The sequence below is a fragment of the Rhinolophus hipposideros genome, assembly GCF_964194185.1.
Source record: "Rhinolophus hipposideros genome assembly, chromosome: 6".
In the NCBI taxonomy this organism is placed as follows: Eukaryota; Metazoa; Chordata; class Mammalia; order Chiroptera; family Rhinolophidae; genus Rhinolophus; species Rhinolophus hipposideros.
In genome coordinates, this window is record NC_138052.1 from 89,559,047 (window position 1) to 89,584,707 (window position 25,661).

The 25,661-nt window shown below is 37.5% G+C and overlaps 1 protein-coding gene across 14 annotated transcripts in view; it reads right to left on the reverse strand.

Moving 5' to 3' along the window:
- DOCK10 (dedicator of cytokinesis 10) overlaps window positions 1–25,661 on the reverse strand; it is a 237,338-nt gene that overhangs the window by 41,146 nt on the left and 170,531 nt on the right. For 7 of the 14 annotated variants that reach the window (XM_081050706.1, XM_081050705.1, XM_081050704.1 and 4 more), the window contains exons 17-31: window positions 24,547–24,734; window positions 24,044–24,109; window positions 22,212–22,304; window positions 17,838–17,961; window positions 17,530–17,651; window positions 17,070–17,156; window positions 15,677–15,769; window positions 15,134–15,252; window positions 13,212–13,281; window positions 9,713–9,826; window positions 6,288–6,359; window positions 4,758–4,904; window positions 3,455–3,538; window positions 1,669–1,770; window positions 1,106–1,202 (exon numbers count right to left, since the gene is read on the reverse strand). In XM_081050706.1, coding sequence (XP_080906832.1) covers window positions 1,106–1,202; window positions 1,669–1,770; window positions 3,455–3,538; window positions 4,758–4,904; window positions 6,288–6,359; window positions 9,713–9,826; window positions 13,212–13,281; window positions 15,134–15,252; window positions 15,677–15,769; window positions 17,070–17,156; window positions 17,530–17,651; window positions 17,838–17,961; window positions 22,212–22,304; window positions 24,044–24,109; window positions 24,547–24,734 — 1,578 coding nt within the window. Of the gene's footprint in view, window positions 1–1,105; window positions 1,203–1,668; window positions 1,771–3,454; window positions 3,556–4,757; window positions 4,905–6,287; window positions 6,360–9,712; window positions 9,827–13,211; window positions 13,282–15,133; window positions 15,253–15,676; window positions 15,770–17,069; window positions 17,157–17,529; window positions 17,652–17,837; window positions 17,962–22,211; window positions 22,305–24,043; window positions 24,110–24,546; window positions 24,735–25,661 lie in introns of all 14 variants that reach the window. The other 7 variants (XM_081050700.1, XM_081050698.1, XM_081050709.1 and 4 more) reach the window with 2 other exon arrangements.

Genomic DNA, 25,661 nt, shown 5'->3' on the forward strand with positions numbered 1-25,661 from the left:
CTGAAACTAATAAAATAAAATAAAATAAACCCAAAAAACCCAAAAACCCCCCACAAAATAACATTTCTTTTTCTATGAGGGCATTTAGATTAAATGTGCTTCAAAAATTAGAAGAAGAATAAAATGATGTATGAAGCTTATATTTAAGATGAAAATGACAAAATTTTTAGAGGACTTTTTCAGAGTCCTTTTAAAAGGACTTGTCCTTTTCCCTCCAATTACTAGTGAAAGCTGAAACATACACGGAGGCTCTTTACCAACTTATCAACTTAGTTTCTGCTTTCCGTGAATATCAAAATTGCACCCTGTAAATAATCTACTCACTGCTTAGAAGTAAAGTATTTTAAATTCCCAAATCATTTTAGTATTGTCTTTGCCTCTTAATGTTTGATTAGTTTCTGATGTCTATCTAGATGGGAGATACTCTAGTACTAGGATGATCACAGTAGAGAATAAGCATCATATATATGATAAAAGTAATAAATGAAAACAATTTCTGTAGACTGCTTATGCTGTCGTAAGTATGGGAAACAAAACGTGCAGCCTCACTCTTACCTGCACACCGATCTTTCTGACCCAGAGATATCAACTATTTACGATGTTGTTTATCTGCCTGCTTACCTCCTACTTCCCTTCCAAGATACCAATTTCTCTGTATAAAACTCATTTTGAGGAATTGGATTCTAACATAATTACACACATTAACTGATAATTTTAAATGAATTTATACTCACAAAGTATAACTTTTCCTCCATGTAATTTCATGTCTCTCAAAAGCAAAGGAAAGCTATCTTTTGGAGCCAGTATGGTGAAAGACAGTATGGCTCTAGGTTAAAATTATTTGACCTACAATCACCAATTTTATAATTTTGTTGGCCTTCTCTTTAATGAAAAAGGAAACACAGACAAAAATTGAGAAATGTGGAGCTGTATTCGTTACCACAGGCCAACGATTTCTTTTGCATTTTAATTTGATTATCTGGTTCTAATGCCCACGTGACAACTTCAGATAAAACCAAGATTGAGGAAATAGGAAAACAACAAAAAAAAACCACATAAAAATTTTCCTTTTGTAGAAACTGATGAAAATACTGGGAATTATTACCTGGAATGTTTGCTGATCTTATAGGGAGACACAAAGGAATAAAATGTTCATGCTGGCATACTTCTTGAAGAAAATCAAATTTATACTGACATAAGGTCTGAAAAAGAGGCACACTGAATATTATTTACACACCAAGAAAGTTAATACAAACAAAAACTCTACCCTTGAATCTTATACCTAAAAAAAAAAAAAAAAAAAGATGCAGTTGCCTTTACGAGACTACCAGGTAATTGTTAAATTTGAAGGATTTAGTCCCCTCCGAGGTGGAGATTGGTCAAGGCCTTCCCTGGAAGTGATCCCATTTATAATCTACATTAAGCTTCTCTGAGATACATCTGACTGAGTCATATTTGTTGCTTCTTTTAGGTGATATCGTTACCATGTTTATTCTGAGAAAAATAGTGCCTTGTGCCATGTACAAAGCTCTAAAAGTACCCTTATCAGATCACAGAACAGATCGCTACAATCAACTCCTATTATCCAAGCAGCTAAGTAAGACAGTGATGCAGACAGTCTAAAATGAGGCAAATCTCTGTATGCCATTTGTTCTCTGTTGATTCTACCTGTTTCCTGCTCTTGCGAACAGCTCTGTCTTCAATAACGTTTTGATTAGAACTGTGATAAATGGAGTCCAGACCTGGTCTCACACAGCTGTAACACATGAGCTAAGGAGAACCACAGAAGTAGGAACAATTAACACGTTCACATTCTACTTTCACTGTCATGCAGGATAAGTAATCAATTTTTAAGACTCAGATTGTATTCATTATATTCATTTATCTCAGCTAAGACAATCAAATATATTCCATTTGTTCATATATTTTAGAATTATAGTTTGTGACAACTGTAGTCGACAATTTAAAATACTGCAGTTTCAAACCAAGATCGTGTTTGACTTAATGTTTTGTACATCACTATGAACAGGAGCATAATTAAGTGATATTGTAATTATTCTTCATTGAGAATCTTCTGTTTGGTCTTTGAAAAATATATAATTTAGGTTTACTGGAATTAGATCTCAATGGACATCCTGTAAATTCCGTGTGTAATTGGAGCACTGACAAAGAATATTCTTTCAAAAATTATTTGCCTAGAGAATTGGATTCTCAAAACCATATGACACGTAATCACGTAACTCCCCTATTCAAAAGTAAATCTCCACTGCCAAAAAAAAAAAAAGAAAAAAAAATTCGGATTCCTAAGCATGACATGAAAGGTGATAAGAAGATGGTTATTTATTTTTGGCCTTTCTAATTATACATTGGTTGTTCTTTCCCATTACCTAAATAATTTCCCTTTGGAAACAAACTCTCTTCCAAGTGGGTAAAGGTTAATGGGAAACACCATTCAGATGCCCTGTCTTAGCTCCTTAAGAGGCAGGGCAGGCCTGTGACCCAAGGCAGGCCGACCACACCCTTCCTCTCTTGAATGTGAATCTTAAGCAGAGTGCCAAGAAGGAGAAAATGGTTCCAGCTGATTCATTTCGCCAGCAGCAGACCTTGGCCAAATGGTTCCTCTTTTGTGATTATTCCTGTCCTCTGAAAGTGCCCTGGCCCCTGCTCTTTTCCAAGTCTAGTTCTCCAGCTCTTTCATCGATGATATTTACTCTTAATATTCTCCCAGTAAATTGCCTTTTGCTCAAACTGCAGTAAGTTTCGGTTGCTTGCAACCCCAAAAATCTTAACTGATATGACTTTCATGACCTGGCCTATTTCTAGCTTTATTTCCCTCTAGCTCATGCCATACTATGCAGCTCTGTGGTTCTCCAACTTGAGAATGCATAAGGAACACCTGAAAGTCTTGCTAACAATACAGATTTTAGTTCTGAGGTGAGACTGCCACACTAATCTAGAAACCACACTTTGGGAACCACTGCTCTCTGGAGAGCACTGTTCCCTGTCTATTCCCCACACATACCCCCTATTTTGGTAGGGTGATCAACTGTCCATTTTGCCCAAGAGACTGAAGGATTTCCAAGGAGTGGGACTTTCAGTGCTATAACCAGGACAGTCCTGAGCAAACTGGACTATAGGAATTGCAGCTAAAAACAACCACTCCTTCACCACCCACAAGAAATAGGAGTGAAATGGAAATACTTCTACTCCGCTCTTCTTTGTCCCCAATTAAGGAAGGACTTGGGAAACTTACTCAGCAGATGAACCATTTTAAGATTGCCTCTCATCGGTATAGAAATTATTATTATTATTATTATTATTATTATTATTATCATTATTATTTTGATGCAGAGAATGGATAAGTTAATGTTCTAGGCAGATACACACAAAGACCAGTCGATTTATTTATAATGACACAGTTGGGAAAGCAACCACTCCTGCCCTCAGTTCTTACCTTGAGTTCACCAGAGGAGAACATGCTGATGTAATTGTTAACCATCCTAAACACAAAGCCCCGATCCATAAATGTAAAGCAGCGCTAAAAAAGATAAAATTCTAAATTCAAACATTTTAATGTTAATGATCATTAAATATTTTAGAAAAGATAATGACATATTGAAATACAAGTTCCCTTTCTATAAAGCACTTCAAATGAACTACCTATAGTAATAATTTTTTCCCCCATAGGTCTTAAAATGTAGTAGAAAACTACATTTATTTTTCTCCTTCAATTTATTTTTTTTCTTTTACCCTTTTCTCCCTTAATCCTGACCATCTCTTTTTCTTTCTAGAAGCAAAGAAAGAGCAAAAATTATAGGCAAAACATTGAAGGAAAAAAAGATTCATTCAAGGTGCGAACAAATATAATGTATAATTTGAAATAGTGCTTAACACATGAAAAAAGAAATTAGACTCAGTTAAAACTCTCCAAAGACAATTCAGGCTTATTTTCCATCTACTCCACAGCCTCTTATAACATGAGTATTTATTTATAAATTCTCACACCTATCCAGTATGTTCTGGTGTCTACCATAAATAAACAAGAAACGTGGCTTGACATCAAGGTTACAATAGCCCAGAGTTGGACAAAAGAAGAAAGAGAAGAACAACGTTATCTTTCTAGTTGAGTGCATTATCTGTTAAATGATAAATCATGATTCTGCTTTTAGCTTTTTTTTGAGTTTGCATTTTTTTTCTTCTCAATTCAATACGAATACCTATAATCCAAAGAAATATAACTAATTTCCATATATATCCAGTTTAGTAAATAGTTGCTCAATAGTTTAATTGATAATTTTCCTCTTCTGTGATTAGTGCATAATATGTTCATCATATAAAAAGAGCCTGGAGGTAACACAACAGAAATGTTAAATTCCCAAACGTTTTCCCAAATAACCTATTTTCATAGCCAATCCACAACATCAATTCAAGGGCAGAAAGGCTTGAGAGAATAATATTGCCTCAGTGTAGCTTCTCCTTTAAAAATTTCATTTTTCACTTTAAAAATATTTAGAAGTACTATGATTTTGCAATACTCAAGTGGACACTTATATCTAACCTTGGTCTTTGTTCTATGAGCTGTCAAATTGGAAGAGAAAATTACAAAGTATTTCAAGCAGGAAAGATGTACAGATAAAAGTATCTAAGAACGTTGCTAGTTTTGACTCTTCATTATAAATGGAGATGTATATTGATTAACATTTTGAATATCTTGCATTCACTAGGCTTGAATGGAATTGTGATCGGTGTAATTGTACCTTAAGAAATCTGGCAACACTGTGGTTGGCCCTTCTTGTTTCTTCAAGGGCATCTTTGTATTTCCAAATCACGTGATCAGACAGGACCATTACAAGACTGTCCAATTCATTTTGGTAAGATTCAGGAAATCTTTGAGCCCGAGAAAGCTAAGGAAAGAATGGGTTGTTTCTTTACAATGTGGCATATGAAATACTGAGCCTTGGAAGAAATAGACTGAAAGACTGACTTCATTTTATATATTGTCAAACAAAAAGAGTCCTTTTGAAAACTTGAATGCCATAATAATTTCAAGGTCATGATTGGCATCATTTTCATTGAATGTTTCCTCCTATTTTGGCCAATACATTTTTTACATTTTTATTAACAAGTATATTATAACGTTTATGAATTACAAACTATTCAAACAATGTAATATTCTCTATGATTTTTCACATCTTAATTCCCCTCACTTCCTTCTCAGGAAATAACTACTATTAGTAGTTTAATTAATATTATTCTAGACTTTCTTTGACACATAATTTCCATTTAATTTAAAAATCAACTTATTTTGATACTTTTAAAACTAGGAATTCCCCAATAAACAACTCTCAGAAACCAATGAATGAATAACTTAATGAATACAGACTTTGGTTTGAAATGTCCTCTAAGTTCCAGCTAGTCTTTTTTAAAAAAAAAAATTATTTCAGCTTTATTGAGGAATCACTGACATATAAAATTCTAAGACATTTCAAGTGTACGTCGTGTTGTTTTGGTACACATATACACTGGCAAAGGATTCCTTCACCTGTTTAATAAACACATTGATCATCTCACGGATTTTTCTTCTCTCCCTTCTGCTCTTTCTTTTTGTGCGAAGATTTACGTTCTACTCTCTTACCAAATTTCATTGTACAATACAATGTTCTCAACTATAATCACCAGGTTTTATATTAGGTCTTCAGAGCATACTCATACTATAGCTGAACGTTTGTACCAGCACGTCTGAACTCCACGGTCCCAGCATGCCACAGCAGGCAGCTGTGGGACCGCACAGTCCAGAGACTTTTGTCACAAGATGAAAAATGGCTTGGCTGTGAGATTACACATCATAAACTGAACACAACTTTATGAGTCCCTAAAGGCCACCCTGAGGTCCAGGAATGTACTCTTCTGTCTTAAGTTCTGCACACGTGGGGGAAATTTCAGGCAGCTTTGATTTCCCTTCTCGTGTTGACTTCATGAATGTACACAGCCCTTTGGCAGAGCTAGGTAAGATTTGTCTTCACAAGTTGGCTTTAAAATTAGACTCACATTTTCACTATAGATGGGAAAAAAATTCAGAGTTAGACTGACCCACACATTTCTAAAATTCTGAGCACCCAGCCTTCCATGCTGCAAGAATGAAAACCATGGAGGATGAAGTGACACACAAAATCATTTTGTCCACTTAAAAAGCGATGAACATATATTGCTAAGGTTTGCAAAATAAAGAAAAATGGAACAAATGAGTGCATGTTCGTTTACATAATTGTCGGATAGCGTGATCTTACCTGAATTTTATTTGTGTCAATCAAGTGTTGTGCCATTGATTTTAGGATAATTGCGAAGAAGAACCAGGAATGCTGTTAGGAAAAGAAAGAAAATAGTAAGAAATTATCCTACGGTAAAATACTGATAATTCTGTTTTTTACAACTTGTAATATCATAAAACCTCAATGTCAAAATGTATTCTTTGAAATTAAACTCATCAGAGCAATACGTTCTCTAGTCTCTAACAACATTCTCCCTTATGTTAGGATGATCTTTATCAAAATTCTAAAGGTAAAAGTAAATGTCAGACATTTCAGTTGCTCTGTCATCTCAAAAAAATGTTTAAACTAAAACAAGACACCAGCTTACGGGACATGATTAATTAGCATAGTCTTCTGGAATATTTACTCTTGTATCTGTTTCACTTAGCTAAACAAAACTAAACTTTTTAAACAAAAATATATCATAGCAGGCTCACCTCTAACATTTCCAGGGCTACAGGCAAGATTAAAAACGGAAGCCCCATGTCTAAATAGTGAAACATTCAAAGTCAAGCTAACGAAGTACCCAATAAAATAGGTCTCATCATCCTACCTTGATGAGTAGTGTAATTTCACGACAACTTGGAATGCTGTACCAGAAAGTGGGGGCATGGGGGGTACGCCTACTCCCTCACACAAGGCTCCATCCTACACCGTGAGGGGACTGGTGCACATGTGTGACTGTCCAGCCTGTACAGCCAAGTGTTGTCCACCAGTCCGTCTCCCACTGCAAACTGAGCCTTCCTTGTGTCTAGGATGGCAAGCAGGCCTCAAGATTTTCCCTTTGAAGGATGGACTTAGAAAAGAGGTGTAAGCAGGCCCAGGAGTAAGCCAATGGGCCCATGAGGTGAGGGCTCCTGGGGATCATCATAGATTTAGAAAGGTGAGGGGCTTTCTAAATGGGCCCCTCAATAGGCCCATGAGGTGAGGGGCTCCCAGGGGGCATGTGTCTTGGCTACTTGCATACCTTTCCCTTGGGGAGGAATGCAGTTGGAGGAGACCAAAGCACGTCCCAAGAGGTAGGCCCTCTTTCTTGGGCCTAAGGGTAAAAGGGTACTACTTACTCCAGGTACAAAAAGTATACATCATGTATGTATAGTTCAAAGAATACACTCCCCTGATCTTCTCCCCTTCCCATCCCCTCCTTCGCAAACAATTTTAAATTTTGTGCTAGTCATTCCCTTGTTTCACTTCATAATTTTGCTACCAATATTATATATTGAAGCAATATATTTCGTTTTATTTTCCACTGAACTTCATATATATGAAAACATACTGTATGCATTCTCCTGTGATTGCCTTTTTCATTCAACAAATCTTGTTCTGACGTTCTATTACGTTGAGTCATGTCGCTGGGGGTCCCGTATTGTCGCTACATCACGTATACTCATACAATCACAATTTACTTATGTGCTCTACTGTCGATGGGCATTTGAATTATATCCATTTTTAGGCTGATACAAACCATGATGCTAAGAACTTTTGAGTAAATAGTCCTAACTCTAGAAGACAGACTGAGATGAAGTTTAAGTTCTAAAGAGGCAGTTCTGGCTTATCGAAGGGGTCACATCTAAGTAAACTTGATATTGAAAATGCTGGGAATATTTAAATAATCCAACATGCATTGTTAAAGTCCCTTTTCCCCCATCTTCCAAAATGATATTTTTTAACCTTCATGCCAAGTGTTCCAACAAATGTCTCTTAATTCAGCTGATACCACTCGCTACATCTCAACACTCTCATAGCCTCTACTCTTTACTTTGAATCCACCAGGATTAATCAAATTAAGCCTTTTGTTTCTGTACATGTCTCATAAAAGGAGCCCCCACTCCTCTCCTGCCCTCTAATCTCTGTGCATTCCCTTTCGTATCCGCATATCCCACTGCTTCCATCTCCTGAAACCCACGCGCCATGCCTTCTGGAACACATGGTCCACCATCAGCAAAATCTCCGGAAGAGGCACTTCTCCAGATAGTCCAATCACCTCATTTTTTAACTGAACTCTGATTCTCCCCAGAGGATCCTTCTTCTGTGAGGGCTGCCTCTCCAGCACTCACTCCACTTGGGTCTATTCTCTACACAGCCATCAGTGTGATCCTTGTAAACCAAGGTCAACTCACATCACTCCTTTGCTCAAACCCTCTAATGGCTCGCACTTTCGCTCTGAGTGGAAGCCAAAACCCTTGCAAGGGCCGGCACACCTTATGCCACTGCCGAACCTCCCATTGTTTCTCTGACTTCACCTCACCTCCTCCCTCCTTTGCTCACTTGACTCCAGCCAAACTGGCCCCCCTGCCGTCCTCCAGGTCCGGCAGACATGCTGCTGCCTTAGGACTCTGTACACGTCTCCTCTTCTACCTTTTATGTTCTACTGGAAGCATCCACAGGACCAGCTCCCTCCCCACCATCCCATGTTTTTTTTCTCAGGTATTGACTTCTCTGTGCACTTCATCCTGACCATTCTATTTAAAACTGCAAACTTCACCCTGCACCCTGCTCCCAAATTCCACCTGCCTGACATTTTCTTTTCCCATACTACTTTTCATTTTCTAACATACAATGGAATGAATTTTGTTATTATGTCTGTAGTTTAGTGTTTTTATTTCCCAGTAGAATGTAAGCTTCCTGAGGGCAGAGATCTTTATTTTATTCTCTGTTGCTTGCCAAGTGCCAAGGATGGTACCTGATGTGTGGAAGGCACTAAGAACACTTTTGTTGAATAAACAAACTAAATGAATATACTCATAAGACTAATTTAAACAAATTGCTTGGCTTAGGATAATTTGATTTTAGTGAACTCATCTGGATGTTTTTTGATCCCACCTTCTCTCTTTCCAGCTACGTACTAATCAATTATCCACCTGTCAAGTCATGATAGATAATTAATTTAGCTGGGGATTAAGTCCACTATTCTATAATAATTTAGAGTTATCTTTTTATAAGCTTCTCACCATCTCATCTTTATGTTCCCACGAATGAATGCATACATTTCAACTTTTTGGGGTCAAAGAGTGGCTGCTTCTTTGCTTCTTTTCTGTTGTCAATATATTCATTAATTGTTTTGTTGGTAATAGTTCCTCTTACTGTGCCTAAAAACCCAACAAACTTTATTTTTGCTACACTTAGAATTTTTCAGTGTTTTGAATAATTCTTAATATCATTTATTCTGTCTTTAGGCCAAAGGACTTCATTTGAGTCTATTCTTCTTAAGATGATCTGTTTTCTTGACACAGGTCTCTTATGCTTAGGTCTCTTATGTTTTTATGTGCTACTGTTTCAATATGAAGCTGATGCTAGAAATTATAAGAGAAATTACTTATGAAAATCAATGAATCTTATAACTTTCCGGGGGGTGAGAGTAAACCTTATATTAACAATGAAAGAATCGTCTTTAAATTCTTTACCTTTAGGACATGCTTGATCGTTGTTGAGTCATTTGATTTCAAAAGACCAATCACATTTTTAGCCAGCTCCTCATGTATCGTTCTCTCCTTGCATGCCCTGGTCTTGAACACGAACTGAAGAAAATCCAAAAAGAGGAAAAAGTGAATAACTTAAAAAAACCCAAAGCTTTCAAAATTATGTTTCACGAATACTTATAAGTCAAAATTATCTGTTCATGCTAGATTTTGTCATGAAATAAATCAAGGCCCAATGATAAGAGTAGTACACACCTGTTCCTACTTAGGGCTTTGCACAGGACAGGCCTGGCTCACCTAAGCTCTCCTTGAAACTCTTTTTTGTAGAAATCAAAAGAAAGAGTCAGAGAGCAATTTAGCAGATTCAAGGAAACATGGAGGGCTTTGACCCACCTACTTAGGACACATTTCCCCTTCTCCTTCCTTCCACTGGTAACAGGTGGCATGGTAGCATTTCTTCATCCTGAAAGGGTAGAGCGCCCACTCAAATAGCCAAGTGGGGAAGCAGGTGCCTTCCAGAGGCCGATAGGTGAGCTCCCCACATGCCCAGGGTCTACCATCTCATGCTTACACACAGCTATCAAAAGGTTCATGAACATTGGCCATCAGTACAATAACAAATGCTGCTCACTTTTTTCTCCTCAAAAGATTGGTTTTGGCACGCAGCATGAAGTACATGCAATGGTTTTAGTATTCAGTATTTCTTCACATATTTTAAGGATATCTGCATCAATTTTTGCACATATATTTCAAATATAAAATGCTTATTTTACTGAATTATAATTTTTTACTTATGAGTTGGGTTTGCCTCAAGGAAGGTTATTTCATCATAATATTTACAATTTAGTCTTCATTACAATCAAGAGTGAAGGCAGGCAAGAAACTCAAAGCAGAGGCACATTCACATTTGGGTCTATAATTATTTCTTTGACCCTCATAGCTCATTGACAGTTAAATCATCCTGATGGAGCCTGACTTCTCCAAGCCCATCACAGAGGAAAAAGACAAAGCTAACAGAAGCATGAAACTAGCTAAAATCAAGTACAATACAATTTTTTCCCCTCAGGAATTATGACTCATATGAGAGTCATGTCATCAGTACCTAATCCCATGTACAGTTATTTAGCCCCAAGTGCATTGCAACTACCTCTGAAATATTCTTATTTTAAAATTTATCTATAACATGTCAGTGTCACAAGTTATTTGTAAACCATGGCATTTCATTAGATTAACTTCAGACATACATTTTTGAAAAAGACATGGTGTATGTGTGCATTTTGGCGATTGTAGATGGGGTGAGTTAGCAGCATTTAGCACCACTGAACTTGAAATGGTGTTTAGCTTGCTTGTGAATAAATATACATTACATTGACTCTCACACCTCTCAAGGTCTTCAAAACACATATTGGTACCAGCCCATCAGTTTTCACTATACTCCTACTTGTGGGGAGTAATGTCAATCTATATGTTAGGTAACTTTTCCCACTGATGTTAAAAAATCAGGCTCCTTGGTCAAGGTCAGGCTGTCAACCATGCACTACAACTGGAGTCCAATCACAGAATCATAGAGCTGGATGTCCCCATCTCACTTCACAGAGGAGAAAAATGAGGTCAGAGAGACTGACTGCTCAAGTTAACTATTTAACCTTGACTAGAACCTAGTTTCCCACTTGCTAGTTTAATGCTTTTTCCAGAATAAAACTCCAGTTGGTTATATTTATTGGGCTATATTTGTTTGAGATATATAGAAGTGTGTCATAAAACATCTTTAGGAATTATCAACTTGAAATTCTACATATGTGTATTTCTGGATTTGAACCACTTCAAAGCAAACTAAATAAGTAGTCTCCTATATTACAAAATCAAGTGATCTCATCAAGATATTTCAAACAACCTCGTTGAAAATAAAGACCATATCAGAATGCATTTCCAATTTACCTCTCCAAGAACGTCACAAATAGAGTCTGAGAACTGATTTAAGGTTCTCATAAGGAACTAACCTTAACTGTCATAAAAATAGTCACAACACCAGAGGGTTCTTAATGTAATTTTCAATGATTCCATTAGAACAAGGTACATAATACTTGTGTTGAAACTGAGATGACTTTGTGTAATGTGGCCTGGGGAATTTTTTTCCTCTCAGTCCCTTGGAGATTGAAATGGAACACTGAGGTAAGCATTGAGAGAGTGAAAGTTCTGTAGATGATTCTGTTGAATATAAACTCATCAATACCCTATATAAGTAAGCTATGACTTTATCTTAAACAGAGAACAAACTAAAAAGGCATTTATGGGTGGAACTGGCTTTCTGCAAATGAAATATAGATCGTATTGGGTAAAATTATACCAGAGGGAAATCATTGCGAAGTAACTGACAATTTTTGGCATGTGGGCTATTTTAAGGAAGGGCACACACTTATATTTAGGTATTTGGGAAGACATCTAACATTTCCGGCAAGTAGAAAACATATAGCAATAAAACGGTAATGAAAAAAATTCTCACTGATGGTATCTCAGAGTCTCAGAGGGGTTCACTCCAAAATGAATTTTCTTAGCTATTTCCTTTTACAAGAGCTTTAAAAACAACAACAACAGCAACAACAACAAAAAACGAGTTTCGAGCACAAAAGACCCAAAATTCTTCTCTAGTCACCTTTCAGACATCTAAAATATATGGGTACATGTCTATCCATGTATATTAATGGAATGTATTCTTTTAATTAAAAAGATCTATGTTTCAAGAAGATTTAATCTATACATCGATAAAATAGACATTTAGGTCTTCTATATCATAAAGTAATACAAGGTACTCTTATTTATTTCTGGATGGGTCCTTTTTTTTTCCATTCAAGAAGGTGACATTTAGGCAGGAAGTATAATGTGCAAACATCATCGCAAGTTCACTGGCATTAATTCACAGGCCAACTGGAAATGAGAATAGAAACGTGACAAAGGACACTTGGAAGAAGCAGGGCACACTGATGGAATGGCTGGTGGTTCATGCCAGAGGATAAAGGACTTAACATACCAGAAGCAGGTACAAATATACAGTAACTGGGAAAATGAAATAATGCCTGAGAAAACAGTAAAAAGATCTAAGAACACATTACTGAAGAAACACAGAGCATTCAACAAACCAACAAGAAAGATCTTCCTTAAACTTACACAGGAATTTCATTTATTTGTAATGGTGACTTCTAAAAGACAATCATTTTCTCCTCTATCTCTTTCTCTGCTCTTTCTCCCCATGTTAATATTCATTTGCCCATGTGCACGTTATTTACACATTTATACATTCAAACAATACATGTAGCCCATCAACATAAAGAGACAGAATTCTCAGTAGCTAAGGGAAATGTCTGCTATTACTGTGGTGGGCACCGTCCAGCTAAAGGGAGAGACTTCCCACTTATTGTAGACAGGAAATGAGACAAGCCACACGGTACAAGGGCATATGACCAGTGCCCAAGTGGTGATTTCATACCTTGATGTATGACTGGACAAAGTGGTCCAACTGCTCCTCGTGGCACTTGGCCACAATGTCAGTCAGAACCCTGGAAAAACAAAGCTGTTCAGTGGCCTTTCTGGAGAAGGCAGTAAATTATCATTTGGTTTGTCATTGGAGTCTTGTAAACTGGGTACTTAATGAATTAATCAATCAATCAATTTCAGACTCCCTTTGGTCCTTCTCATCCCCCACTACTGGGTATTTAATATCTATATTACTTGTTAGCCATTTCCAATCTTGAAATCTCTAAACATTAACATATAAGTAATGTCTTATGGATGCAATATCACACTGGAGACTTTTTTTGCCCAAGTTGAATGTGCTATTATGGTCTGCATGGTTGCTGCTGACATTATCTTCTTGGAAAAAGGATCATTTTTAGTACCTGATTAAAACTTAAGACCTTTAACCTCAAATTAATTAACATATTCCATTTTAAAAGAGCTTCCCTTCCAACCCAGAGGCACTATACGTATAGGCTTTTGGAAAAAGTAATTAGGTTAAGATGCTGTCATTGCCCCCTCGCCGACTCCTCCTTAGCTCTTAGCTGGGATAGGGTTTCTATAGCGGTGGTGGTACAGGTTGATTTTTTTTTCACATGAATACTTCCAGTTGCTTCATGGCTGTAGTGCTTTGGAATATCTCATAATTTCAACAGCTTTATCAGCTGAAATATTTTGGAGTCTTTTCAACACAGACCCATATTCCCATGCTGAAAAGAGTACCCGTTAAAGACAAAACTGGGGACTTTTAAACTGGGTCTAGAACTGGCTGGTTGTAGAACTGTGAGAGATACATCAATCTTCCAAAGGTTCATGGCTCTACTTTAAAAATGAGCCTAAAGACTCATTCTGAAAGAGGCTAATAATATGCCTGTGAGTTAGGAAGGTACTGGAAACATTTCAATGTCAAGAGTAATTTTTCCCCCAGAACATTGTGACTAATATTTTTAAAACAAATGAACTTTAGGAATATATGATTCAATAATCAATTCAAAACACTATCTCTAGTAAGAGGAAATTGTGGCTGCCAGTCACTAGACAGATTAATAATGCTGGAAAAATGTAGCATAGACAAACTTAAAGTGAGAACAGTTGGAGAAAAAGTGAGTATTTAGAAAAAGAAAATGATCTAATGGGGATGTGAAATGGTATAGCCACTCTGGAAAACAATTTGGCTTTTCTTAAAAACTACACATGCAACTCTCCTACAACCCAGCAATTGCAACTCAGAGAAATGAAAGCTTATGTTTACACAAAAGCTACCAAAAACTGGAAACAATCCAGATTAAGTCAACAGCCAATTGGTAAACATACTGTGGTATGGAATACTACTCAGAAATAAAAATAAATGAACTATGGGTATATACAACAACATGGATGAATCGTCAGAGAATTATGATATAAACTGATAGTGTCATACCGTGTGATTCTCTATATGTCAACATCCTCGTCATGCCCTTTATTATACTACAGTTTTGCAAGATGTTGCCATTGCAGTAAAATGGATAAAGGGAAAATGAGATCTCTATGCATTATTTCTCCCATCCAGGTACTAACCAGGCCCGGCCCTGCTTAGCTTCCGAGATCGGACAAGATCGGGCGCGTTCAGGGTGGTATGGTCGTAGACAATTACTTCTAACAAGTGCACGTGAATCTATAATCCTCTCAAAATAAAAATTTTAATTCGGAAACAAAAAGAAAATGTTAAGAGGTCTAAAACTATACTTGAATGATAATAATAGATTATTAGAAGATAAGAAGTCAAGAGCGAGAAATACTTAAATTTGAGACATGTGGTCGAACGAAATGTAAGCATATACAATTAGGTGGCCACTGAGTTATAATCAAAGTTGTGGATAACCACAGATGATAAAAATCTCTTCTCCTAAGGGATACCTGGTCACAGTTGTACTTATTTCATCTTCCTCATTCTGTACCAAAACCTTGAAGAGCTGATTCAAGATTATAGGCAGAAAACTCATGATTGCATGAATCTTTTCCACATTCAGTAAGTTCTGTAGTAAATTGACAGGAAGAAAAAAGAAAAAAAAAACCACTGATTAAATTTGAAGCACCTTCTGCTGATGTTTTTCAGAACTTGAACGTGAATACTTCAGCTCCCCTTTATCTGGCTTTATTTTTTTTAATCACATTTCCCATGGCATGGACATAATGGAATTGTAGCAAGGACACTATATTTAATTAAGTAATTTAAAATCAATTGTTTTTGATTTTCAATGATTTTTGTTTTGGAAACACCAATCTTTGCTTGTTTTCTAATCAACAAAATATTACGGAATTGTGAAATAAAATCTTTTAATCTCTGAATTGATAAGGCATATAAAAATCTTCAGTGATAATTACCTTTAATTTGCTATTCAATGGAAATTATAGAGGTTTCTTTTGCCCACCACTGAAACTATTTTCATGTCACATTACCTTGCAAGAACGGATGAAATTCGAGGTAGGTGACTGAGACATATCTTTCTCTCTTTTTTGGCACTGATGGAAAAATGCGTTCACATATGGATCCTGAAACAGCCAAAAAAAAAAAAGCAAATGTGTTGATTTCTGATGACACATAAACTGTCTAACAATCACGGTGCTGGGAGGTAAGCATTTCTGTGAAGGACTCAGAGTGACAGGGCTTCATTTACACCAGACATTCTGGCACACAGTCTACTCTCTCTCCTATGTCCTTCTCATGGGTTTGTTTTCCTTCTTGGCCACATGACAATGGCTGGAAAGTTACTTTCCTTAGCTCTGTACTTTTTTTTTTTTTTAAATGCCTTCATCTTCTTACTCCTGCTTCTTCCAAGACTTCTACAAATTTTTCTTACATGTTCCTTAACACACAACTGGAAGCGTGAGAAAGAAAACTCAGGACATTCTGAGATACAGAAAAGCAGGGTTTGGTGGAGCATGACTGTTCTGTGGGACTCAACCAGGGCTGATGACATCAGAGAAAAGAAGGGTTTAAAGAGTCACGGGTATAAGATTGGGAAAGAGGATTAAATTTGGCTTGAGACACCAGAGGTTACTGAGAGATATTTCATTCCAGTATATGTATGGTGCCTGGAGAATTTCATTTTTCTTAGCACCCAAGTATGTGCTAGAGATAAAGCAGCATGAAACAAAAATCGAAAAGCAGATACACATGGAATTTAATAAAGGAGAAAGACATACTCTATGTACTTGTAATAATTCGCTCTGCAGTTTTTAATTGGTGCCACGGACGTTCTCGCATTGTGGTAGATAGACCAAGCTGCCTTGCAATGGAAGGGGTGAATGTACCCTAATGATAATAATTAGATTTGTATTGCATTTTGCACTTCATGAGATATTTTCACATGCAGTTTCTCATTTTAAGCCTTACCACACCTTAGGCAGAGAGATTTTATTGTTATCATTGTTCTGATGAGGAAATAAGAACTGCAGTAAAGTGACTTGTCCAAGGTCACTGAGTCAGAAATTGGCCAAGGCGGCTCTCAAATGCAATTCTGCTGACTTCATGGCCTTCCCATTCTTTATTTTGAACATTTCACGTTTTTAACACTTGGGTGTTGTCAGTGGAAGCAAAGCCATCTTCCAAGGAGAGTGTCATCCAGATAAATACACTTCTGGTATTTGGGTCTGCAGTTTTATGGGGTTTGGGCTTTTATGGGTTAGTGTATTCTATTTCTCCTGGGAGAGGCACAGAATTATGCTGCAAATAGTCTTCCTTTTCAATCACCTGCTCTTCTGACACCCTGAGTCTCCTGCTGTAAAGATAGGCGACACCTGATTCTATGTGTTTACGAAGATGCTCACATTTTGGAAAAAACATGCTCACCTGAGTATTCACTGTTGATACAACAAATGTTGATACTTTGAAAAGTGGTTTGCCACCATCAACCCATTTAACGTCACTTCCACCATGCTGCAAAAAAAGAGTTTGTTACTGTCACCACGGCAATTTGAGAGAAAGCAAATAAACTGGTTATTTAGTTTATGTTAATTTGTCATCCTGCTCCCTTAATCGTACGTTATTACAAAGATGGAAAATAAAAGACGCAAATACATTAGGTGATGTTGGTAAGTGGACCAATGTAGTATCAGGGGATCATTCTGAATAGATCATTTCTCTTGGCCATAAAGTAAACAAGATATTTGAAATGTCGTAGGTGCATTTGACTCATGACTATAATGCATGTATACACTTTGGCTGGGTTAGTTTAAACAGCAGAAAGAAGATAACCTCACGCCATTTAGCTCATGTATTTTTTTCTCTTAAATTATACATCATTCAATACCTTCCCACTCGCAGAGTCTTGAAAGCTTAAATAATTAGGAGGCAGGCTTGTAGCTATTGGGATATTATACTCTTGAGAAACTATCTGATCACGTTTCATCAGAGGAAGCCAAGCATATCCAACTGTGCAAAAGAACAACAAAGAGAAAATTTTTGAGTACAAACGGTGAGGAGTAAAAATAAAGCGACTTATCATTTGTGAATACGATACTTCACTAAAAAAGTAATAAATCAGAGTTTTTAAAATACTCTCCAATTCAAGTCAAACAGATGACATGTAAAGGTATGTCAGATTGCTTCCTGTCATACCGGATGTTTCCAGAGCCTCCTTCTTTTTGGCATTAGCTTTCGCATTGATGTCACAAGTGACATGATAAAAAGAGAATAGAATATGGTGTTTCTCATGGAGTTGTGTGGGTAGCTCAATTTTCACCTGCAAAAAAGGAGATAATAGCTCGACTGAGATTAAAATCATTTTTCCAGGGTCAAGGCAAGAGAAAGTATAGGCACCTTTGCCTTCTAAAAATTCTTTAACTGAAATCTAGGTCCATGTTTAATAGTGTTAGAAATACTGATTTAACTCTCAGTAAATATCCATCCTGCTAGCAGTAATGTGTTAACATGTTGATATTTTTACTTCTTTATTGGGGTGTATAATCATAATTTAGAATACCTAGGATGTCTGGTTAGATAATAATTTATGCTTCTATAGTATGGATTAAACACACACACACACACACACACACAGACGTGACTGTAGACTGTAAACAGGCACAGATTGAGGACTTGTCATCAAGGGACATTCACTGAGTGAACAATGAGTCCAAACGGCGTGCATGGACCTATTGTGTGAGCATCCCTTGGGAGCTCCTTAGAAATGCAGAATCTTTGACACTCCCTCCGACATATGGAATCAGAATCTGCATTTTTAATAAGATCCCCAGACAGTTCATAGGTACATTGCTGAGAAACATGCCAGTAGTAAATGATGTAACTTAAGCATGGCATTCATCCCTTTTAAAAAAATAACACACAAAAAATTGTGGTATATACTGCATAAATATATATATATATATATTTATAATGAACCCTTTTGTGAAGAGGTCATGCCATAGCTACATGAATAGTGATTCTGAATAAACAAAGAACACAAATGATAGGGGTTCATAATATACTTAATGAGGAACATATTCCATGTTCCTGGAAAGAGATGTTTTGAAACCTTCTACATTTTATAGTCTTACAGTTCCCAAACCTCTTATCACATACGTAGTCATGTAATTCCCCCATATAGCCTTGTGAAGGGAGTAGGGTCATACAGAGGCAGGAGTCACCAAGATTATGGTCTAGTCAGTAACAGGATCTTTCAGGACAAGGACCCATGTCTTCTGACCACTTCACACTGGAATCCCAGGATCCTGGGCAAGTAAGCTGCATTCCATTCACTATCAAGCTGCTACATAGCTTCCAGAATAGTCAACTCAAACACTGAGGTGATAGAGAGCCAGGCACATTATCAACCAGCTTACTTATTAGACTCTCTGTACATCTCTTTGGCTAATTTATGTTCACCTTTTCAGGAAAGGATTTAGTGCATCGATTTGCAAAGTGTTGTCCCTGGAATAGTAGCATGAGCATCACCTGGAAACTTGTTAGAAATGCAAATTCGCAGACCCACACATACAGAATCCAAAGATCTGGGGTGGCTTCCAGTAATCTGTGATTTAACAAGCCTTCCAGGTGATTCTGATGCAGGAGCAAGTTTGAGAAGTCATGAATTAGAATGGTTTGCAGGCTAACTAACATATTGTTGATATACATCATGATAACCTGGTGTAAAAAAAAGCCCATATACAGTTCAAAATATACAATGATTAACAATGCAGTCGAATGAAATTTTCTTTTTTAGCCAACATAAAGAGTACATGGGAATGCAACAAGTACTACACAATTCCACTTAACTAAATACTAATGCAAATATTCTTCATTTAAAAAATACTGCAAATATTCACATTATCACTGTGCCTTGGAAGAATTTATATTTATGCTTTTGCAATTAATGCAATCACTTTTTGCAATAATAAGAAAGGAAATAAAGCCTTAGTTTTGAGTCTACACTGCAAAGTTCACCAGGTTGTTCATTACCTACATGTACTACTGTGAACAAGCATGTGGCTTTTATAAGGATTGTGGGAAGCACATGAGAGTGAGAGAGATTAAAGCCAGAGTTAACAGTGAGAAATCCTTTTTTCTTTTTCTTCTCTCATTTTTTCCCCTTCCCTTCCCTTCCTTTCCCTTCCCCTCCCCTCCTCTCCCCTCCCCTCCCCTCCCCTCCCCTCCCTTCCTTTCCTTTCCTTTCTTTTTAATCTTACATGGTCATAGTGCATGCATTTTTCAAATTGACTTTGCCAAGAGGTCAACCAATACAGTAAATATCCTAGAATGTGGTGATAGCACTTTCCCTTAATGTTTTTGCCTTCTGTCCTGAATTTATAGGGGGAAAAAAAGAGCATTAAATGGATGTGGGGGAAGGAGATAAGATTAGGCAGGTTTGTGGTTCATTGGTGTTCTTTTAATTAGTTTTAAAATGACTGATGTGTAACAAGGTGGTGTAGGCAGAATAATAGCCCCACATAGATGTCCTTTGTATCTTAATCCCCAGAATCTGTGAACATGTTACGTTACATGGTTAAAAGGGATTGTGCAGATAGGATTAAGTTAAGGATCTTGAGATGGGGAGACTATGCTGTATTAGCCCAATGTAATCACAGAGGTCCTTGTCAGAGAAATGCAGGAGGGTCAGAGTCAGAGGCAACCTGAGGAGGAAAGCAGAGGTCACAGTGATGAAACTGGTAGAAGGGTCACACGTCAGTGAATGTCAGCAGCCTCTAGAAGCTGGACAAGGGAAGGCAAGGATTCTCCCTTACAGCTTCCAGAAGGAACGTAGGGCTGCTGACACCTTCATTTCACCCCCGTGAGACCCATTGCACAGTTCTGACCTCCAGAACTGTAAAATAATGAATGTGTGTTGTTTAAGCCACTAAATTGTGGTAACTTCTTATAGCAGTAATAGAAAATTAATGCAAAGGATGTGATTTTTAAATCTCAGCCATCATACCAGTAGGTTGCCTTAATTCAGACCTTTGCTTCTTGGCTAGAAATGAAATGTAATCCCTGAAACTTGTTTGTTTGTGAGTGTGTGTAGTAAGTTACCACTGACCCAGTGAGGTTTTTTCTATGTGTAACAGCAGGTGGTGAGGTTTCAGGCTTTGCAGTCGCATGGCCTGCTGTGACTTCTGATGATCACTTATCAGTTATGTACCCTTTGTAGAGTTACATAACTCTCAGAGTCCCTGTTCTTATCCATAGAATAGGAAGGTGTGATGGTAATTTTATGTGTCAGCTTGACTGGGGCCACAGCATGCCCAGGTAGCTGGTGAAACATTATTTCTGTGAGGGTGTTTCCACAAGAGAACAGCATTTGAATTGGTGGACTTAGCAAAGCAGATGGCCCTCCCAATGTGGGTGGGCATCGCCCAGTTTGTGGAGGAACTGAATGGAATGAAAAAGCAGAGAGAGGTTGAATTCCCTCTCTGCTTCACTGCCTGACCTGGAATATTGATCTTCTCCCGCCCTTCGTGGTCCCGGTTCTCAGGACTTTGGACCTGGACTGGAATCTATACCTCAGGCTCTCTGGCTCTCAGGCTTCCAAATTGCACCACCGGCATTTCTGAGTCTCCATCTTGCAGATGGCAGACTGTGGAACTTCTCAGCCTCCATAATGATGTGAATAAATACCTTATTTATTATCTATCTATCTATCTATCTATCTATCTATCTATCTATCATCTGTTATCTATCTATCCATCCATCCATCCATCCATCCATCCATCCATCCATCCATCCATCCATCCATCCATCCATCTATCTATCTATCTATCTATCTATCTATCTATCTATCTATCTATCTATCTATCTATCATCTGTTATCTATCTGTTATCTATCTATCTATCTATCTATCTATCTATCATCTATCTATCTATCTATCTATCTATCTATCTATCTATCTATCTATCTATCTATCTGTCTATCTATGTATATACCTATCCATCATCTTCCCTGCTGGCTCTGTTTCTTTGAGACCTTGTGGGAATTAAGTGAGCTGACGCATATATGTACGGTGCCTGGCACGTAATAAGAGAGTCTGAGAGTTGTCCAGGACAGGTCTTGCTCCACGCCACGTTTAGAGATGAGGGGGCCCAAGCTCACTCAAGTTCACACAGGTTGTAAGCAGTAGTGTTGGCTCATACTCTCCATTCCTTTGTTCTTTCCATTGTGACATGACATGCTGCTACTGAGTGTTAAAAGCTATCTAACATAATCTTTATTCTATTAACCAGAGAAATAAAAGAAACCAAAATTAGTCTCACTTGAAAAGAATAATAAGAACAACAACAAAATCACATTTGTAAAAGGCCGCTCTGCGCAGAACTATTTGAATTTGCAACATACTTCTGAAGCGACTGTCAATGTAGTGTCTAATCTTGGTTAAGTAAACATCTGCCAGCGCATGTCCTTAGTCTGAGGTGTGGTCTAGAGTGAGTGTTTATCGTTGTGCGTTACCTGGCCCACTCACCCATCTTTTTAGAAGCTGCTCGGGGCAGTGGCAGCCTGGCCCTTACCTCGTCTGAGAAATCTGGATTCTGGGAATGGTGCAGAACTGCAGTGTAGGCGGCTGAGGTGAAGAGGGGCCCTCCAGGTTTTCCATAAATACACTGTTTAAAAAGTTAGGAGATAAATTATTATGAGTGTCTGAAATTAACCTTGAGCACAAAAAGGGCACGACTTTTCAGTTACCAATCCTGGGACAAAGAGGAATTTTGTGAAAACTTGCCAGGCATAGCTGATATCTAATTAACCTTGAACTTTGACGTGCTGCCTTGTGTTTATTATAGAATGAGGTGCTTCTGAAGACAAAATTGAAGGCTTTAATTCATTGTGTAGCTATTACATCAACACTGAAGACCTGAATCAGTTCACGCCCTAACTTTTGGTTTAGGAGATAAGATCTCATTTGTTCCATTCTGATTCCTGCAGGTGACCTGTTGAAGGGGCCTGTGATATCCAGCTCTGGTCCAGAGTTTCAGGCAATCAGTTGGGTGACCATAAGGCTTGGTTGGACCCCAACCCCAGACATGCCAGCTCCCAACCAAGTATGCTGAGCTGGCAGGATAGGGCTGGTTTCCGGCTCCACTATATTAAATTATGATTCTGCCCAGTCCCTAATCAGGCCAGGAGGGGTGATATGGCACTTTCCAGTCGCATGCAGTTGACAAGCGTCCTTAGCCCAAAGCCCAGGATCCGTCTTCTGACATCTGCTGTATCTGTGTGATGCTTTAGACTGCAATGAAACAGGGACCCACACACTTGCGATTATTCTTCTTTCCTAGAATTTTCTGCATGAACACTGCTCTAACAGGCCTGGTGTGTTTGCCATCTGGTCACCACCTTTGTCTTCTTGCTTGTTCCATTTCCCTTTATTTTTTCTCTCCTGATGCTAATGCTATTGTGGAACTTGGAACTTAGGGATGCTGAGAAGGAGTTCAAGAGTATTTTAAAGAACTCTTTTTCACTCTGCTTGATTCAGTCAATCACTCAAATTGATTACTGTTCTTCTGAATAATGCTACCAACCTTACCACAAAGAACACAATTGGAACCTGGCAGAGTGCTTTAAGAGATTATCTCAGCTAATTGTGGGCGTTAGAGATTCATTTTGTCCTTTATATCTCATTCTCTGATGCACCAAAACTGGGAAGATCTGGCCGCTGGCCCACTAAAAAATAATTTTCTTCTCTATTTTTATAGGTTATTTGATGTTGTTTGAAGCCCCTCAAATAAAAACAGCATATATCAAATGTGAACTCTGAAAAGTGTCATCCAGTTGAAGCTCTATAGGTTAAAAAAAACAGCACAGTTCATCCAAACCTCAATTTTATGAAATTATGTGATCAAAACCCAGGACGGACTTCCCAGAGCCATTTCCCAAAGCTCCTCAGTCAGCTGGCCATTCGCATCTTCCATAGGCAAGAGCATCCCACGGGCCCACTGCATTAGTCGTGAGGCCGGTCTGCAGCAGTGGTTCTCCACGGGCCGCACGGAGGCGGGCTGGGATGCGGCATTTTAAATCAAGCACGCTCAGTTAATCTTTGGAAAGGGCAAGGTCTTCCAGAGGGGATTTTTATTTATTTATTTTTTTGCATTTGTTTCACAGTAGAATGCTTTCCTTTTTTCCAAATCATGAAAAGCTAAGCAGAGCCTCAAGACTGGCATTTCTAATAGAGCTAGTTAATAATGATGGCTATTAAGTCGGGTACATTTTAGGAAATCTAAAACAAATGTATTGAGCTGCTCCTCTTTCCGCCACACTCAAATCCAAAGCTCCTCAGTGGTGGAATGAACCTGTTCATCTGTCTGCCCCCTTTGTGCCATGTCCCCATGAGAACTTGGCTTACCTTCACGGGTTTAGCACCTTCTTCATCAGAATTTTTGAATTCAACGCACACGGTTATATTACGTGCCTGAAATTATGGTAAGGGAAATGGAAATTATAATTGCCTGTTATATAACACCAGAAAACAATCCAAGTGCCTAAAACAAGTAGCTTCTAATTAAATCTGAAAAATGTAGCATACCCAATACTTTCTTGTGACCTTATCCACTCAGAAATAGCGGAAGGATTTGGACAGATTATTTCAAAGGAAAGAAAAAATCTCACATTGAAACAGGGCACTATTTAGGGCTGATTTGAGAAAGGTTATTAATATATTACATAATTGTGCATCCTTAAACATTTTTAAGGGGAAACTCATCACTGTCCCTTATTAAGCATTTTCTTCAAACGATTTTCTTTTTCAAAGTGTTGAACGATAGTAATTTGTATCTGAACTTTCAAGAAACCATCTTAATGTGATCTAAATAGGGTGGAAAGAGAGGATGACAATGCAGAAACATATACCTTGTTGAAACATTTCTGGCTATCATACTTGAGGTGCTTGGGGTAAATGTAAATTTGATTTTTGTACACTCTGTAAGGACGGCAATACTTTGTTGAGTCGTAAACAAATTCTTCCACCTCCACTGTGGGTTCTGGTTGAGCCGTCACATTGAAAGGCTTGACAGGGATAAAGGACGATGTTACACAGTCTTTAAAAATCAGAAAATAAGAGTTTGTCATTTAATATGATTGTTTTTACGTGAAGCATACTTAATAGATGTTAAAATTAATCCACTCAAAATAGAAACTCCATACTTTTATAGCAATCTCTGTTAAGTCATGCAAGCATGAACAATCTGTAGGAGGTAGGCACGATAGATAATCAAGCTATATATGTAACATCCAAATTGATGTCTCAAAAACTGGTAGATCACTTGGATGGATTTATAACTATTTTCTTTTGGTATGAAGCGCGATATAAAAAGTAAATTTTAGCTAATGATCCTTTGAGCATACTAACTTGGGATTATAAAGACTAACTCACTGATCTTTACTATAACACTATAAAAAGAATACAGTTATTGATCTATGGCAGAATCAAACTTTGTCCAATGGGTCTACTACTGATAGCACGGATTAATAGTAATTTTTCCCTATGGAATGATTTCACAACACAGACACCTTCAACATTATTCGATACAATTTATTTCATTTTTCTCTTCAGGTTTTACAAACTTTTGATATCTAGCTTGAGGGGGGAAAAACGATCCTTAAGAATTTATAAATCAAAACTTTTAAAACTTTTAAAACTTTAAATAGTTTTAAAACTTTTAAAACTTTTAAATAGTTTGGACACTATAGTTGTGGTACTGAAAGATAGCAAGCCCTTCTGCCTTTCTTTACCCGATCTGGAATCTGCCTGTGCTCAACAAAGCAAAATGATTAGCTAACTATGCTTGGAAATCCGATTACAGTTTTTTGTTTTTGAAAATCAATTATAGTATTTTTATAATTTGGTCATACTTCCCTAATGTCCTACAGTCCTTGCAAAGAGAATATTTTAGCTTTCTCTTTTGTTATTTTCTTTTCCATAGGTAATAAAAGCCACATCCTGCATCAGGGAGAGGAAATGGCTT